Raw genomic sequence first — 18,111 nt, 5'->3', positions numbered from 1 at the left:
CATATATATAATATATAATACAGTTCATTAAATTGGGTAGGGGCAGTATGGGGAGGTGTGGATAGGGACGGGATCTAAATACCATCAAATTGTATGAAAATCACAAAAATTCAAAAAAAATTTTTTTAAAAAAAGAGTAGGTGTCAAAGTCATGCATTTACTTCTAGCACTCAGGGGGAAGAGGCAGGTGAATCTCTGTGAGTTTGAGGTCAGCCTAGTCTACATAGCAAGTCCCAGGCCAGCCAGGGCTACATAGTATGACCACTTGTCTCAAAAAAAAGTGTCAAAGGTTTGTGAATGGATTTCAGGATGTGTAAAGTGGCACCTCCCACCTTTAGCTGTCTCTCTCTCTATTTTTTATAACCACTTGCATACTTTTGGTCAACCACTGTAAAATAAACAATCCTTCCTAAATGTTTTTGTTGTTTTTGACAGTGCAGGAATAATTCACTTGGAATGCTGGAGAAGAGAACACACTTTAATGCTGCTAGAGGGCCAGCCTTTTATGATTTATATCCATCAAGTTGTTGACATCAAGAGATGCCTGACTGAAAAGAATATGAAACGTTAAATTTATATCTTTACTCTCTCTTCCCACCCAAATATATGTATATATGCATGTAAACACGTATGTACGTGTGTATCAACATATATGTACATGCATGTTTAACATATCCAAAACAATATCCACTTAAAGCATTTACTGGTTTTGTTTCAAACTATATAAGTACAGCATTCAACTTATGGTACAGTTTTATATCCATTAAAATGAACATATAAACTAATATTTATTCCTGTTTGGATGAGTTTTGAAGGAAAACATGTACGAACACACTTTCTGCTTACTTGGTAAATAATTTTGATCCTTTGCCTCCAGCCATGCACATACTCAAAAAAGTCTAGAAAAGTGGGAGAAATCCTTTACACATAGACTGTTTTAAACTTGGTATCATTTGTTCAAAGGGCTTTACTTGCTTTCTTTTGGAGGTGGGGGGATTATTGACATAGACGTATATAACAAAAGAAATTAAACATCTATGTATCAAGAATGGACAGGTTAAGAAATAACTTGAGAAACTTCACAGACTCTAGGCACCGTTATATGGGATATCTTTGTAAAGGACAGCACTTGAAGTAAGAAATTGGAATTTGGATGATGTCACACATTTTTATCTTACCCATCCCCCTCTCTGAGAAACCTTTCTAGCCTGGAAAACATGGCTTATAAAACCTGTGATCTCTGACCAGCATAAAAATACCTCATATTGAATTGAATTCAGGATGCCAGGAGTTGATCAGGCCAGCCATCACACCTGTATTTCTTGAAAGTGATTTGCCCTAAATGCCTGGGCTGGCTTTGGGCTTCTCCAGCAGAGAGCAGTGAAACACTATCAATAAACCAACTGACTTCTGGAAACCACAGGAGACGCCACGCTAGGGAAAACGTAAAAGCAAAACTGGCAAAGAAACTAGGCTTATAGATTAAAAAAAAATAGATACACATTAACAATTTGATGCATTATTATTATGTACAGTATTGCATGCATTTAGGTGGTTAAATATCACTTGAAAATAGGGACATAACACAAAACAAGAGGTGTGTGTTTTCCACAAGTAGCTTCTTATTTTAACCCTGCAGTTCCTAGACTTTTGCATGTTTCCTGGGTCACTTTCACCTGCATTCAGGACCCTCTAATGTCTGCTCTGGAATCCGGCCACCCACCTTGGCAGTTCTTCATGAATCCTTTGTTTACAGCACAGTAAAGGTTTGGGAAATCAAGAACAAGCAGTTATATATGCGCATTCTAAGTGAACACAGCCACAGAGGGCGGTAAGACTAAACAGTTTTCAATGGCCATAGTTCAAAATGAGGTTCACAGTGGGAATGTGTGAAGGGTGTTTCCAGGTGCCGTGACTAATGGCATTACACATGAACTTGTTAACACTGTAACACAAAAGGGTGCACGCTCCCCAAACACCTTACTGCTGGCTGGAGTACAGCTTCTTCCAATCAAGAATAGCACTATGACAGAATATTAGTGAGCGGAACATCTGTGCTTGGGTGCTCTTAGAGAACACATACATTTTCACCGAAGGAAGTATTTACAGTTCCATGACGCGGCACATGTGATTTGATGTGCTGCTTTCCTTGAATGAAAAAAAGCATAATCCATTTTTTTAAAGCAACGATTATTAGAGAGATCTGAAAATCCTGGCGGATCATTCATTTGTCCTATTGAAGTGGGAGATGGTAACCTATGTGCGGAAGACACAAACTTCTGGCCAGTAGATGGGTGTGTACCCACGCTCAAACTATTTTTTTCCTTGTCTTCAAAGCACTGGGCTCAAATGCCAGGCTCTGCTCTGCGCGTAGGCTGCCAAAATACAAAGCGAAGCACGGGGTGCTACACATCAAAGGGGAGAGGGCAGTGTGGCACTGTGCCCGGAAACCACACTACAGCACAGCGAACTCTGAAGAGACCAGCTCACATCAAAAGTCAAAGCACACGTTTTACTTTCTTCCAGTGATCAGTGTCATTTGACCCTCCCTTGGAATCTCTTCTATACCTTTCTATCTGCTGCTTCTAGAAGAAAGCCCCCTCCCTCTTTCCTCACAAAGTCCTCTGCAGAGCTCCTCCCAGCAGAAAGAAACTGCTCCCAGGCTGGAAACTGCTTCCAGAGGGCCAAGAAAGCTTCAGTGTGCCCCATGGCCAGGTTTCCTGCTGTTGGGGACCAGACTTAAAGTCAGCATTGCCTGGTAACAGCCTGTCTGTGTGGTGTCAGCACTGTACCTCCTTTTCCCAGGGTGTTGGTGAGAAATCCTTTAATTTCTCTCTCTCTCTCTCTCTCTCTCTCTCTCTCTCTCTCTCTCTTCTTTTCCTATTTTTTTGGGGGGGTTCTTATCAGTTCAAAGAAGAACAATGAATTCCTCAAGCCCACAAGAATGTGACAAGGTGTCAACAAAGCCAACCAGGAAGGTGATATATGGCCCAAGCTGCTCCCATAAATCACTTCACAGCTAGGGCCAGAAAGAGTGAACCAGCCACCTAGAGCCCAGTGTTTGTACCCTCCCCCCTCCACATTCACCCTGCCCCTGCTCCAGCTCCTTAGACAGGCTCACCTGTCTCACACACACCCTATTCCCACCCCCTCCACCTGCCACATTCTCAACTAGCTGGTCTGCTCAAAGGTTAAGACAAGTTCTTTTTCTCCTGTAGCAAATACTGCCTAAACGTGGTGGAGAACCATATTATTTAATATGCTTTAGGGACAGATGTTTACATGGCTGTCTAGAACACTATTTGAAACCTTTTAATTTTTGTTTGTAAATGGCCAAAAGCATTTGTTATTAGGTAAAAAATGTGAATTTTTTTTTTACAGAATTTAGTCTTAAGTGGCCAAAATGATTTTAAATTAGAAGCCAAAGTCAGGAGAATCATGAATTTAAGGCCAGTCTGAACTACACAGCAAGACACTGTCTCAAACAACCAAAACCCTGCTTTATAGTGACAGAAAGAGAAACTGGAAATTACCAATCTAGACTCTTTCTTAGGTTCATAGGATCTGGCTTAATGAAAATAATTGAGAACACGATTGCATATGTGCTAAATGAGAGTAGAACGGGAGTGTTCAGTGCTGCCTCATACAAAGTAACCACCTGACAAAGATCACTGCAGGTGTTTTATGAGTGTTTCAGCATGTGGTACCTTATACTGGGATTCGGGAAGGAGTATGCCACATGTTTTCCTCATGCAAAACTCCTCAAAATATGTATACACAAATAGCTGACAATTTCACAACAATTTAGAATCCATTCAGCAGAACTGTGATATAGAATTTCTAAGGTTTTTTTTTAAAAAAGAAAGTACTTTTCATGCACATTAGGGCAGACCATAGCAACTATGGAAACTATCTGCAATCATATTTGCATATGATAAACTGAACTGCCACTACTACATTCCTATATAACAAGTTTAGAAGAAAACTAAAGAATGTCCAAAGAAATAGTTTTGTCAAAATCTAAAGACACGAGGAAAAAAATAAACCTCCCTAAGTCCCATGATAAGGGGTACTGGGCTCAGCCTGAGAGAATGCAGTTCTGTTTCTTCCTTCCAAGTACTTTTTTTAAAATCAAAGATTCTAAAAATAGCTGGAGAAGCAGTCTCTACTTAATAACTTCATTCTCTAATGACTGTAAAACAACCAAAGAAACAGTTCAAAGAAAACAGGAAATAAAAATAATAAAAAGACCCCGCATCTGCCAAATTGGTAGTTCAGACTGTTGGCTGATGTAAGCCTTAATATTAACAACATTAAACTGAATACATGAAATCTCTATAAAGGATTCTTTGCAGCACTTACTGGTCTTTAAAATAAGGAACTAGGGGTTCTTATAAACTGTAATTTCTAATGCATGTAAATAGATCACGTTAGAATAGCACCATTTACTCTTCTAAGAACACAACTATTCAATTAAATGAAATAACGTGGTTATTACTGTCATTAACAAAACCCAAGAAGCATGCAGTAAACCACTGTAAATATATCTACAAAGGCAATGGAGGAGGGAAAATTCAATTTAGGTCTACACTGGAGGAATTACTTCTTGTATTAACTATTAATGCTATTTAGCCTGCGAAATTCTTTTTACTTTTACACATTCACAACTAAAGCAAAACAAACCCACTATGGCTGTAGTATCAAGTTACACAGTAGTTCCTTTTTTATTTTATTTATTATTTTTATTTTATGTGTATGAGTGTATTGCCTGCATGTACGTGAGTGCAACCATGTCGTGCAAAGAGATCAGAAGAGGGTGTCAGATTCCCCTGGAACTGGAGTTAAGGACAGTTCGTAGCTGCCATGTGGGTGCTGGGAATCAAACCCCGGTGCTCTGCAAGAGCAGTCAGGTGACTGCTCTTAACCATTGAGCCATCTCTCTAGCCCTAATAGTAGCTCTAAAACAGTATTACTACAGGGGAGAAAATCTGATTGGATAAAAGGAAGGACATAGAATAAGTACATGCAAATATATAAGATTTTAATATTTCTGCAGTGGAAAAACTTGTAGAAATATCTTTTCAAGATATGACTTTATTTTCCTAGGATGGAGCCCCAGACTGAAAAAGAGAAAGAGGATCTTGGAGGCAACCATTTAAATAGGCTCAATATTTTGAAGCATACCCCATGAAAATATAAACTTGCACTCAGAGATGCAGAAAAATGGATGCATTAGAAGCATAGTCATCAACTCTTTACACATAAAGAAAAAAATATCTTGGCAAACCTTAAGGAGGCTCCAAGGGTAAATCTGAACAGCCTCATGCATATTATATCAACTCAAAGAACCACTATACACAGTTTGCCTGCATTCCATTCCAAATGAAAGGGGTGAAGAATGACCTATGGTTGGTTATTGTATGCCTCTTTCTGAAAAGAGCTAAAACAACTTCTAGAAGGAACCACATCTTCAGATGGTTTCCTTCCCATTGGAAACTTAGGCTTTGTTGTATGAGAGTCATTTCTTCCCATTTAAAGATGCTTGAAATTTCCTGAGTTTCTTTTCACATCATCAAAGTCCTTGGTATATACTTTTACTCTGTGTGTCCCAGCAAGACAGGCAAAGTTTTCAACTAAGTAGTAGACCGCATAGCTCTAAATACATTTTTATACACTCGTTAATTTTCTTAAATATTTTCATTATGTATAGCATATATTTATCAATTTTAATTTTAGATTTGCAAGACAAAAATGTCTTAACTGAATAATCAATGAGATCTATGAAAATGTGAAGTCTTTTTTAATATTTTATTTTATGTGTATGAGTGCTTTGTCAGCAGGTATATAAGTGAACCACGTGTGTGTAGTACCTGCAGAGGACAGAAGAGGGCCTCTGTTTTATTGGTACAACATTCACACAGCAATATCTAGTGTGTAAAAAGTACTACAATAAAATATGGTGTGGTATAGTGAAATCTCGCTTCTTGTTTGCCATTAGTTCAAATATACCAAACTGCGTTATGTGTTACTTATTTGTGAGCATGAATTTTTGAGTTTCATAAGGGTAGGGGCCACATATTAAACCCTATGGATGTCCTGCATGTTAATGATCTAATAAAACATTCTGTCATTATTGTTATTGTTATGTAAGTAGGGGAAAATACCACAAGCAAGATGTAAAAGTGGATCCCCATGGCCTTGTCTTCATTACTGATTTAAAACGATCATTTGCCAAGGGTGAATATTGCAAAATAAAACTTGGAATAATGTAATAATCATTACATATAAGTATATATGGGTATTTATGGATATTTAATATGCATGTTATACATATAAGCATAATTTATGTGTCCAATAAGGCACTAACTTTCCACCAGGCTATTTAGTTTTCATATGGAAAGTTAAACTTTATCTCAATGATTCACTGGCAGTGACATTGGAAGTCTCTCTTCCTCCATTCTATGAAAGTGACTATGATCCTATAAGATGTAGTGGACACCTGACTGCATGGATTGCTGTTGCCCTCTACATTTAACCTGACTCAATAAAGAAAAGAAAATGGAGGAGAACTAAAGCGGTTTTGTCAAAAGTTATGTTATAAGGCTTCTATGGCACCATTCATTTCTAATAATAGGCCCCAGAACCTAAAAGGGGGTCATCATGCAGACTCAGACTCATAATTTGGACACATTCATTCTTCAGATGCTTTTTAAAAATAAGATAGCTACTGTGCTTTGTGCTGTGAATTCAAAGACAAATGAAACCTAGTCTTGTGTATGAAAAATGCATTAATAAAACACTCATAGCACACTGTGAAATGTGCTCTGTGCCAGATGTGTGTGCCCACTGACTTGGTGGTCAGGAGAAGGAAAAAACGAATTTCAAAAGAGAACTACCATACTGGAACTGGACCTTGGGAGATGTGTTGAGATTTATTCTGATGGAGAAAAAAAGGTTAAACATACGCCAGTCTGAGTCGAGGTGTAAAGAACCCATGCCAGCTGCAGAAAAACTTCCCTTTCTGAAAGAGGAAGTGAACACTGCAGCCAGTGGAGCAGTAGGAAGCAAGATCAGAAGCCAGACCTGGTGTTATATGGACACAAGATGTTTGGATTTTATCCCTTGGGAGAACGGTAGCCACTGAGAGTTTTTGGCAGGAGAGAGATAAGGTTTCTGTTCGGGAGGTAACACTTGTAGTGATACTGGGGGTGGGCTGGGCAGAGAAGACTAGAGACAGACTGGAAACCAGAGTGCAAACAGTTCAAGTGAGGGATGATAAGGGCCTGTGCAAAGAAAGAAGCAGTGTTGAATGGAGAAAAAGAAAACTCAAAACACATGGCTCTAGGACCATCCAGGAGCCAGGCATGACACTATGCTGAGTGCTGAAAGAAGAGAGTCAGCGGAGATCACGCGGACGATGATGCACTTGAATAAGCTAAGGACACAGGCACTGAAATGCAGGTTGCAGTAAACACATGATGTGGGGGAGCAAACTCGAACTGGACAGGGAAAGAAAACTAGAGGGCCTGCCTCAGACAAAAACCTGGAGATGTGCAAAACGTACAGGGCAGGCAGGGAGAGGAGAGCATGCTAGGTTCTTTCGGGCAAGAAAGGAAATGAGAAGTTAAGTTTTTGTTCTGGGCTCTAAAGAAGAAAAATGTGAAACAGGGAAGCCTTAGTTTGTGTGTCAGGTATTTCAGAATAGACATGAGCGGAGGACTGAGGAGTGCCTCTTGGAGTTTTCAGTGCAGAATGACTGTGACCTTCTTTAGACTGCTTTCTGTGAGGGCTACTCTCTGAGGGACGATGTGTAGATGCCACGATCACATTGGCTCAGGAGTGGAAGAGACGCATAAAGAGGACAAAATGTTTCCCACTTACCATCTGCTATAACACAATGCCTTTGGTATACAAACATGGATTGTGCTCCTTTTGCTGTGCCCAAAGCCCTGTAAACCACAGACTGCTCTGGTGCTGTGCTATGGCTCTGTAATACACACAAGGCAACCGATAGGTCACTGCAACACAAGCAGCCGAAACTGGAAAGTTAAGTATACTGTTCGTAATCAAAGGTTATTTCACTATCCCCGAGCCTTCCAGGGGAAGAGGTGTGGACAAAATTCAAACAGTAACAGATTTTTCAAAGACCTAGAGCAGCTCATTTGGCATGGTTCTGTGGATCTGACCACCAAGGCACCAAGAGTGGAATGTGCCTAGAAAAGGAATGTGGTCCTCTCACTTAAATGGAAACCCACACTTCCAGAATCCCCATAGGAAAGGGAGATGGTAATGGAGAAAACACATTCCACCTCATTAGGTTTTAGCTTTGAGACTTTAGACATGGAACAAGCAAAATTCTCCAGAGAAGGGAAAAAATAATACCTGGAAGGAAAACCAATTTTTTTTTTCTTCCATTAATGAACTTAAATTCATTTTCCATTCACACACTATGAGAAGAAACCCATTTAAATGGATTAAGAGGGCCAGGAAGAGACACTGAGGCAGGTGTCAGGAAACGTGTGCTGTCAGATAGTACTGTAGGCTTTTCTGGCTGGACAGTCTGTGCAGCAGGTACTGCACTCTGCTGTCACAGAACAGGACCAATCACAAGCAGTACAACCACCAATAATGTGGCTGGCCCAGTACTACCTGTTGTCAATACAAAAACTCACAATATTTTCATGCAATAAAGTAGTAGGGTTTTTTTTCCAATCATTTTCAAATGCATAAATCTGTATTAGACACATGTACTTTGGAAGATGGATAAAGTGGGCAATAGGGTGCTGCTGTGTTGCTCTGGCTGGCTGCATACACAGCCTCCTGAAGTAGCTGAGAGCGAAGGTACGCACCACTGAGCCTATAAACACATTTCTAAAAACCGAATTCTGAAGAAGAATGGTTCTGCCCCCCCCATGCATATATGAGTAGTGTTAACTTGACTCACTGGGTTAAAAATAATAATAAATATTTAGAAACCTGATTTCTAAAGAAAGGTATAACAAACAATTGCACCATATGGGTCATTTGACTGTGGCTGATGATGCAGGATACTGACTCTGCCCAGTTTTTTCTAAATCAGCTCAGATTAGATTGGTCATTCCCTTGCCTAGAATTCTTAATAGTTTCCATTTCCCATAATGCCCAACGTCCATATGTATGCCATGCTGGCTCTCAAGAAGTATTATTATCTACTGTTGAGGCTCACTGTCCACATGCACCCCTTACCCATGTTACAACCTTCATTCTGGCCATCCCACCCAAACTTGTTGCTTTTGCTTAAACATGTCCTACTTTTCCCTTCCTCCATTGATTCAGCGTCAACCTCATATGGCATGGAAGGCCTTCTCCAAGCAATTCCTCTCCTAGCTGTCCCATTAAAATTCCATTCATTCTTTAGCACTTGGCTGAAGCCTATCCATATCCTTGGTATAAAACCTTCCTTGTTTTTACCTGGTTGGAATAAGTGTTTCATAGATTTGCATCTTTTGAAAATATTTTATTTATTGTTTTACTTTATGTATATGAGTATATTGCCTACATGTGGGTAGGTACACTGGTGTCATGCAATGCCCCAGGGAGTCAGAAGAGGGTGTGAGATCCCCTGAAACTGGAGTTATAGACGGTTGTTAGCAGCCATGTGAGTGCTGGGAATTGAGCAGCCAGTGCTCTTAACTGCTGAGCCATCTCTCCAACTGCAAAGGAACCTGTGTAATTTTTTTTCTCAGCACTGGAGATTGAATCTAGGGCCTCATACATGCTAGGTACTTCCACTGGGCCATATTCCCAGTCCTTATATCTTGACAAATAAATAAAATAACTACATTATAAAACTCTTGGAAGGGCTAAATATTAAAGCAAAACAATGTTTATAAAGCCCAGCATAATGTTTGATATACGGTTGGAGTTTAAAATAAGCAGAAGCTTGACATGTATGCATGCCTACCGTTTAATTATAAATCTTTGCAGCGAAGAGCCATATTTTCTTGCACACAAACCTATAATGACCTGTATGTACACATTGTTAATTATATGTTTATCAAATATAAATTGACATTGAGAACCATTTTTTTTCAAAGCATAACCAGTGGTTTTAAAACTAAATGTAAGTGTGAAAAGGACTAAAACCCAAAAATTTCCATAATTCTTCTAATTTTATTGTCAGCCTGGTACAGAAAATCATGGGTCTCAGTCTTACATACCTGGGAACAAGAGTTGGTTTGGTAACTTTCTAGCTTGTGTATCTATCTGTACAGGTTATTTAAATTTCCCGAGACTCAGTTTCTTAATTTATGAAGCTGTAATAAAATGTTTTATAAATCTTTCTTGTTGTTTTGTTTTTTTGAGACAGGATCTCCCTCTAGCCCCAGCTGCTCTCAACTCTCTATGTAGACCATGTTGGTCTCAAAAAAATAGAGATCTGCCTGCCTCTGCCTCCCAAGTACTGGGATTAAAGGTACACACCACCATTCCTGGCCTAAAGATGCATTTTGAGGCTACTAGAACACTGCCTTCTTTGGAGTAGGCCTTTTGTAAGTATAGATTGAGAATATTACATAAGACTGTGTTTAAATACCTATGTGAAATAATGTGAATGCTCAAAACAGTATACAGCTGAACGAAACGAAAGCTTGTATTTCTTGACTATTCTTTCACAAATGCAGAAACCAAGCAGCAATAATTAGATCTGTCTTGTGAGAAAGAGCAGGGAATCGAAGGTGCTCCTGAGGGTTGACCCTATGGACAGCATCCTCTTCAGTGTTTCCCTGGTAACCTCAGTAAATAGCAAAGGTTACACGAAATACAACATCAGATCTGACTGGGGACCTATCAACCCAGCAGGCAGATCCTTACATACTAAGTTAATTGTCCTCTTTTGGATAGGGCCCCTGAAGTATAGTCATTCTTGCTGTTATGGCTGAGTTATCATTCTGAGATCGTTTATGACAATCATCCTCCTTCTCTAGTCTTGTTTTGGTTTGTGAAGGTACTATATGATGGTGATTCAGGTACTGCCCTATCTCAAATCATGTACTTCCAAACTAATCCGGCCTGGAAAAACTGCTACAAAAATCAACCAACTTGGTAAAACCAATACCTGCTTGGTCTTGAATTGAACAAAGTTGATCCTTAGAAAATAGCTCCTGTGTTTATTCTCACCTAGTTCTCCATAAATTGAATATTTCATAAATGGAGTTTTTATCTCATGGATTAAAGAAGTACAGTGGCTTAGCAAGGCTAATCTCTTGAAGCATATGGTAGGAAAAAAATCAATGGCATTCCATTAGCCTCATTTGCATACAAAGTGCTGGCAGCCTGGGAATTTATGACATTGTCTATATTTTGGATTTTGGCCCAATTCTTAATTTATTTTCAATCTCAAAAGGTCATGATTCTATTATCCTATCAAGAATAGCCAACAGTGATGTGTAGTGGTCACACATATAATCCTAGCACTGGAGAGTCAGGAGTCTCACAAGTTCAACACTAGCCTCGTGAGATGTTTCTTTGCCTTCAAAAATGAAAACTAGGGGCTGGCGAGATGGCTCAGAGGTTAAGAGCACTGACTGCTCTTGCAGAGGACCCGGGTTCGATTCCCAGCACCCACATGACGGCTACGAACTGTCCTTACCTCCAGTTCCAGGGGAATCCAAAGCCCTCTTCTGACCTCCATGGCATTGCATGACACAGGTGCACTCACATACGTGCAGGCAATATACTCATACATATAAAATAAGAAATAAAATAAAATATTTTAAAAAAGGAAATTAAACAAGACAAACTGAATGACCAATAAAGACCAGTAATCACCAAGCTGACAACTTATTAAAACTGACACCAACATTCCCATTGGTTCTAGCGGTGATTTGGATTGAAGAGTTCTACAGAAATAGATACTCCCCAGTACTTCTGCCATCTCATGGTTAGTTCCCTAACTATCCTTGAAGATGTCCTGAACTGGACAAGAACCATGGAGAAAATAGCAATAATCTGTACAGAACATAGACAAAGAAACTTTCCCTTCAATTGTTCCCTATCTTCAAGGTAAATGGTGCTTTGGGTCCAAATGGTGTAACTCTGCCTCAGTTTCCTCTTTCCTGTTTCCTGTTCAAACACCAGTGGGAAGTAACTGGACTTCTCTCCATCTTTAATGGACCGCTGTCAGAATGATGCTCGGTTTTCATTCTTCACGTGCTTTGTAAAACCACCTACCACCAGGAGAAGTTCTTTGACATTCTCTGAACTCTAAGAACAACTGAAAATGGCATTTTTAAAAATGAAGGCAGAACAAAGAAGTCAGAAACTCGATACTGCAAGATCAGGCACTTATCTGCACTCACAGTGGAAAAAAGAGTTTCAGGCAGCAATTTAACCACTACTTTTCTCCTGGGACCTCACTTCACAAGAGATTCTTACATTTCCAGTGGCATTCAACAGATCCCACGCCCACCCCCCCACCCCCCGTAGTGGGGCCAGCTAGTAGGTTACTGGATATCTGCTCCTTCTCAGATGCAGAGATTCTTTTGTGAGCCTTGTAGGGAGATGAAAGAAATCAGAAAGGGGTGAACATCAGAGAACAAAAGGGGAAGATCTACGAGGTGTTTAGTCATTTTAGCAACATGGTACCCAAGTCTAAGCCCTTGGTAAATTCTACTACCAGCAGTCTAACAAGCAACAAGGGAATTCTAGGAATATGTAACAAAGAAAGGCTACATCCTGGATCTCAAGGTGCCTCTAGCCTTTTACAGGTGACTAGCTTTAAGGATATTAATTCACATCTTTTTCTTATTTCCTTTGAAACCCCACCCAAGCTTCTCGTTCTTTAGTCAGCGTTATAGTACTGACTAATAGCTTACGCCTCAACTCTGTGTCCCCACAAGACTCATATCCTCCACTTTTATACAATTTGAACTTGGCAGCAGTGTGCTATGGTTGATTCATGTGTGCTCAGCCCAACTGATTTGTCAGTATCATGAGGACGGGTTTCCGCCTTCTCCTTCCTTCAAGTCTTTTCACAGTCATTAGCTCTGTAGCTTGGACATAATAAACACTCGCTAAGGGAAGACTAGCTGGCCAATTCTGACCGCTCCTGCTCAGATGCCACTCCAAGTGTGCTGGTTCCTGGCTCTCCTCCCTGTAGATTAAGTTCCTAGAAGGTCCCCTTCCTGACAAGGCCTGCGGATTTCATGGTGTCTTTGTATCCGAATACAAAGATATTCTCAACAGAGAGAGTAGTGAGAAAAGAACTTGGCTGGCAGTGGGGTTGACTTCTGTTCATCACAAAAACAGGACAAGCAGCTATTTCTACACAGCCGGCGTCACTGGCTACATTCAGAAATAGCCATCAACAAGAATGGCAGGCCCTAATTTGTGGGTCACTGTTCCTATGATCATTATGTGCGCTAGCAGCTTAACTCAGCTGAGGAGTCTGATGCATCTTTCTTCTTTCCATTCTTTTCCGTGCTCTCTTCTGTTATGTTCTGTACCATCCAGGAACCAGAAATCTAGAACCCCCCAACCCCGACCCCGACCCCATCTTCTCCCTTTTCTCCCTCTCAGTTGGACTCGGGTGAGTTGAGAGCACACAATGCCAACCAGTGCAGATACATGCTAGCTACGATTTAATTTCGTTTGTAAATTAGCACCACTGAAAGGAAGCTTGACTGCATTCACAATGACTTTGATTACTTTCTTAAGTCTGTGGTGAAGAATGCAAGGTGGGAGACGAATGAGTGGGAGCAATGATATTAATTACATTATTTTTTTAAACTTTGGTACACAGCTGGCCCAGAAAGAACAGGCGTAATAGGTCAGGTCTTCTTTTCTCTGACTCTTATGGCACCCTCAGTGTATTATCTGGTATCCCCCCCTGACCCAAGGCGCAGTTTGCATGACCCAGGGGTTAAACATCACACCAACGTGAATACTCAGCTCTTAATTCTTTCCTTGTGACTGATTATGGCTAATGCCATCCAAGAGATGCCAGCCTGGTGGTGGTAGATCCTTTCTGTCATCTGGACACATGACTAGCTCCATGAAGCTCACTCAAAGTGTCTATAAAGGAGATCCTCCTTTGGGCAGAAAGAGGGACAGTGTGCAGCTTAGTAGTAGCATACATGAAAACCTTGGTTTGAATTCTTATCACTGAAAAAATAAATAATTAAAATTTAAGAAGCTGTCTATACCCCAATACTCTGCATCACATTGATTTTACTCACTTTTCTTCTTAGCTCCTAACACCGCTTGAAGAGGATCAGCTTTCTGCTTTAAGAATGGGGCCATTGTTTCTAACTCCTTCTTACAATGTAAAAATCATGCCAGTATTTTTGCTCTAGACACCCCTTCAGTGTCTAGCAGAGGGCCTAACATTAGAGGGTCATGCTAAATGTTACTGCATTGAGTGAACAGTTGCTTCCCTAGGGGTCATTCTCAATGTCAACTTTCTACTTTATGTTTGTGAACAGCTTGGCTCTGTCATATAGAGGTCCACCTCCCTTGGACACAAAGGAATTATAATTATATATTCCACATAACTCCAAGAACTTACACATTTTTATTCTCCATCATTTTAGCCAGACATTGTCACTTGAATGCTAGTGAAATCGAGATGGGAAGGTAGATGAAGAGAATGCACCTTCCCACCTTGACACTGGGAAGATGTCATTCCACGGCCTTCTATACTGCATTCCAGTTCAAATCTGAAATGTTCAGAGTCTGAAGACAGATTCAAATTTAATACAGAAAATTATTTAACCCAATGGCTATATTTTCAGTGCATCTATGTTTAATTATGATAGAGTACCTTGTTTACGTACAATGAAAAAATTTCATTCTCATTATACCAAACAAGAATATGGTGATGTGCAAAGGAGCTAATGTGAATAATGTTAGTGATACAGCTTCATGATGAGTTTTAGTATTACTGCAATACATTCCAAAGGCAAATATCCTATGAACGCTAAATGGAAGCACAAAGATAATTTGCTGTGTGTCCTTGGAAAAAGAAGAGTATGAGAACACTGCAACATTAATGGTAGCCATGAGTTCAAACCACTTTTCTACTGTGTTAAATATCTCCCTGTACTAAGAAAAAGCATGAATGTAAATAGTAATGCTACTGTTGCCGGCCAAGTGCAAGGTGAATGTGCACTGTCTACAAAACAGCAAAAAATGCAGCTGGTAACAGAGTATCTCAAGAAGGCACCCCCCCCCAAAAAAAAACGATACTAATTTCTTAGTAATCATAATTCTGTTTCTGGTTGTGTAATTGCATCTGTATAACCCTACTCAATTAAGTTGACAGTTGGACCAAAAATGATCATCTTGGCTGCTATGCGGCATTCTTCAGATCTCTTGAAATCCCTTCCTTAAGTTTGCTTTTTCTGAAAAGCACTTACCTACTCTCTGGGGTGTGACATGAATTAGGAATCCTGGAGCCCACAGTGTCTAAGCCTGGTTAGCAGGTTGGAAGCTAATAAGCACAATGGAAATGGGCCCTACTTAGTTACTATGGCTACCTCAGATAGAAAGGATTCCTACTTGTGGGACTCACCTTCTATGACCAGCACAAAATCCCTCATGCTGCTTAGACCTAAATGTGATCATAAATGTTTACTATACATACATAATATTCGTAGAAATGCTCTGAAACTACGAAGGCATAGTGCGGGAAACTGTACTTCTTTGCTGTATTTGTATATTTTCCATCTGGAGAAGTTTTGTTTTGTAATTAGCTTTACAGAGCTGAGCATTTTTGCTGGACTGCTAAAACTGCTTAGCTAAAATCAGGCACAAGTGCAATTTCTGTGGCAAACCAGCTCATCTAGAAATTCTGCAATTTACAAAAGGCTTTAAAATCCTATGTTGTCTGGTCGGTGTGAGAGTCATCACTACCATAGTCCGGCGAGTCCTTCAGGTCGGGGAGACTGGCAGGATACAGAGCCCCATGGTCTTGACCTTTATAGTTCTATTCATGTGAAAACCTTCCAGGCCACTTCGTCTGAATCCAAAATTACAACTTTCTCAACATCTGATCCATGCAAAGGAGGTTGCAATGAGGGTTTTGTTTTTTGTTTTTTTTTTTCAATCTTTGAAATCAAATGATCCTTGAAGTCAAAGCAGTGAGTTTAAATACACCAGGGACATTTTACTCCTCCTTACAGATGTTCACTTCTGTACTGCAGAAGGAAAGGTACAGCCGACTTGGGAGACCAGACTTGCACTTGTGCCCTATTTTGGTTTAATGGCTCTAGTAAACCAACAGAAACACTCCATCCCATAAAGATAATTGCACAACAAAACTTTATCTTTTCCAGATGGCAAATGGGATGTCACTAAGTGTGACTTAATGATCTGGCCCCCACAGGGCTCTTCCTAGGTTCATTCCCCTGCTCAAACTGAATGTCGATTAGTATCCATTATTTTGGCTTTGCTGCTGTTCTCGGTATACCTCAGTGGGGAGCCTGGTCTAGATAGTTAATGAAAGTGAGAACCAAGCAAATTGTCATGAGCTAGGCAAAGGTAGAGAAGAGGCAAAGGACTCCTACTTAAGCTTCAGGGACAGCGAGGTGGCTGGGGAACAAGACGGTGCAGACCGTCACTGGTGATAGACAAGCTGCTTTATCTCCTTTGCATTCAGTGGCTCTCAGGGTCCCCTTCCTCTTCTCTCCACACTGCCTTTTGTTTTCAACATTCTCTTGGGAGCTTCACAGCTACAGCTTCAGCTATTCCACCAGCGGCCCCCACGTTTTAAAATCTTTAGCTGGGCTTCCTCTCCTAAACCTCACGCATATATAGATGATCAGTTGAGTGTCGCCCCTCTACCTAGCACTCAACATCCATTCTTTTCCTGTGGGATTTTTTTTTCCCTTTAGTTGAGGGCATGGTTTACCTGCCAGGTGAAACATCTTCTTAGTACAGGTACTGCCCTTACTTTTTAACTTTTTAGAATCCAAGATATTTCTAACAGTTAGCATCCATTGCATACACACTGTAAAGAATGTTTTTAAATAGCATTTTAACGTACTTTCAGAAATGTGTTTCCTCTTACAGCAGAGTTTGTGTGTTTGCTGGAAGATTCTGAGACCAGGCAAACACATCCAATGCTTATTTTATTTGTTAATGCCTTTTAAAACACGAAGTCCCACTGTGCACTTAGGAATATGCCTGTGTATAAATTGATCTTTTTTTAAAAAAGAAGTTGGTACACCAACTTTTAAAATATTGTCTATTCAGAAAACATTCACAATATTTCTTTACTGAATTTATGCTTAAGATTTTGTTTACCAGAGAGACTCACAAGATTCTTAAACTATACATGTATATATGTACATACATTATATATATATATATAATTTTGAAAAAGAAAATTTGGAAAATTTTCTTAATTGAATTTTTGAGTTCAGTGTTTCATAGTGAGCCACATACATAAAAAATAGATAAAATATAAGAAACAGAGTCACATACAAGATTTGCCAAATGAGATTCTGTTTTGCCCACCATAATCATCAAATATTATCCCTTTAAATGAGCCTTTTTCCTTTCAACAATCATTCACTAATGGGTTGTCAACGATTTGGAAAGAAATCTCTCCAAGTCGAAGCATTTTTCCAGTTCTTCAGAAGCCCCCAGCACCATGCGGCCACACTCCATGCTCTACAGCTTCTGCTCAGACTGTGCCCTTGGAGCAGGCCTAATGAGTCAACCTACATCTCACTATGTTTAAATTTTGTTCCCAACATCTGCTTCTAGGTCTACTTCCTATTTTGCAATCTCACTGGAAACAGTAGCAAGCCAATGTCACTTATATTTATGCCTCTAAGTAGGAGATCTAAGAGATTAGCGACAACAGCAACTCCTCGGGGGATAGCAATTAATGACATAACCCGGTGGAAATAATTTTTTTTCAAACTTCCAACTACATAGTTTTAAGAAATCATTATGCGGGATATGAGTAGCCTACTGTATACAGTTTTTTCTTCATCCAACAACTATGTATTAAGGAGCTACCATTTAACACTGTCCCAGATGAGAGAGAGAGAGAGAGAGAGAGAGAGAGAGAGAGGGAGGGAGGGGAGAGAGAGAGAGAGAGAGAGAGAGAGAGAGAGAGAGAGA

General features: G+C 40.0%; 1 protein-coding gene across 4 annotated transcripts in view; it reads right to left on the bottom strand.

Annotated features, from left to right (window-relative positions):
• Hmga2 (high mobility group AT-hook 2) overlaps positions 1-18,111 on the bottom strand; it is a 133,021-nt gene that overhangs the window by 80,141 nt on the left and 34,769 nt on the right. Inside the window, exon 4 of one of the 4 annotated variants that reach the window (XM_029561561.1) lies at positions 14,025-14,069. The exons of the other annotated variants lie outside the window; for them this stretch is intronic. Within the exon in view, the coding sequence (XP_029417421.1) occupies positions 14,040-14,069 (30 nt within the window). The 3' untranslated portion in view covers positions 14,025-14,039. Of the gene's footprint in view, positions 1-14,024; positions 14,070-18,111 lie in introns of those variants that run through there. 4 annotated transcript variants of the gene reach the window in all.

Source organism: Nannospalax galili, unplaced genomic scaffold, assembly GCF_000622305.1.
Source record: "Nannospalax galili isolate Female #2095 unplaced genomic scaffold, S.galili_v1.0 scaffold110, whole genome shotgun sequence".
In the NCBI taxonomy this organism is placed as follows: domain Eukaryota; kingdom Metazoa; phylum Chordata; class Mammalia; order Rodentia; family Spalacidae; genus Nannospalax; species Nannospalax galili.
The sequence above is the reverse complement of the archived record's forward strand: the minus strand, read 5'-3'. Positions and strand labels throughout refer to the sequence as shown.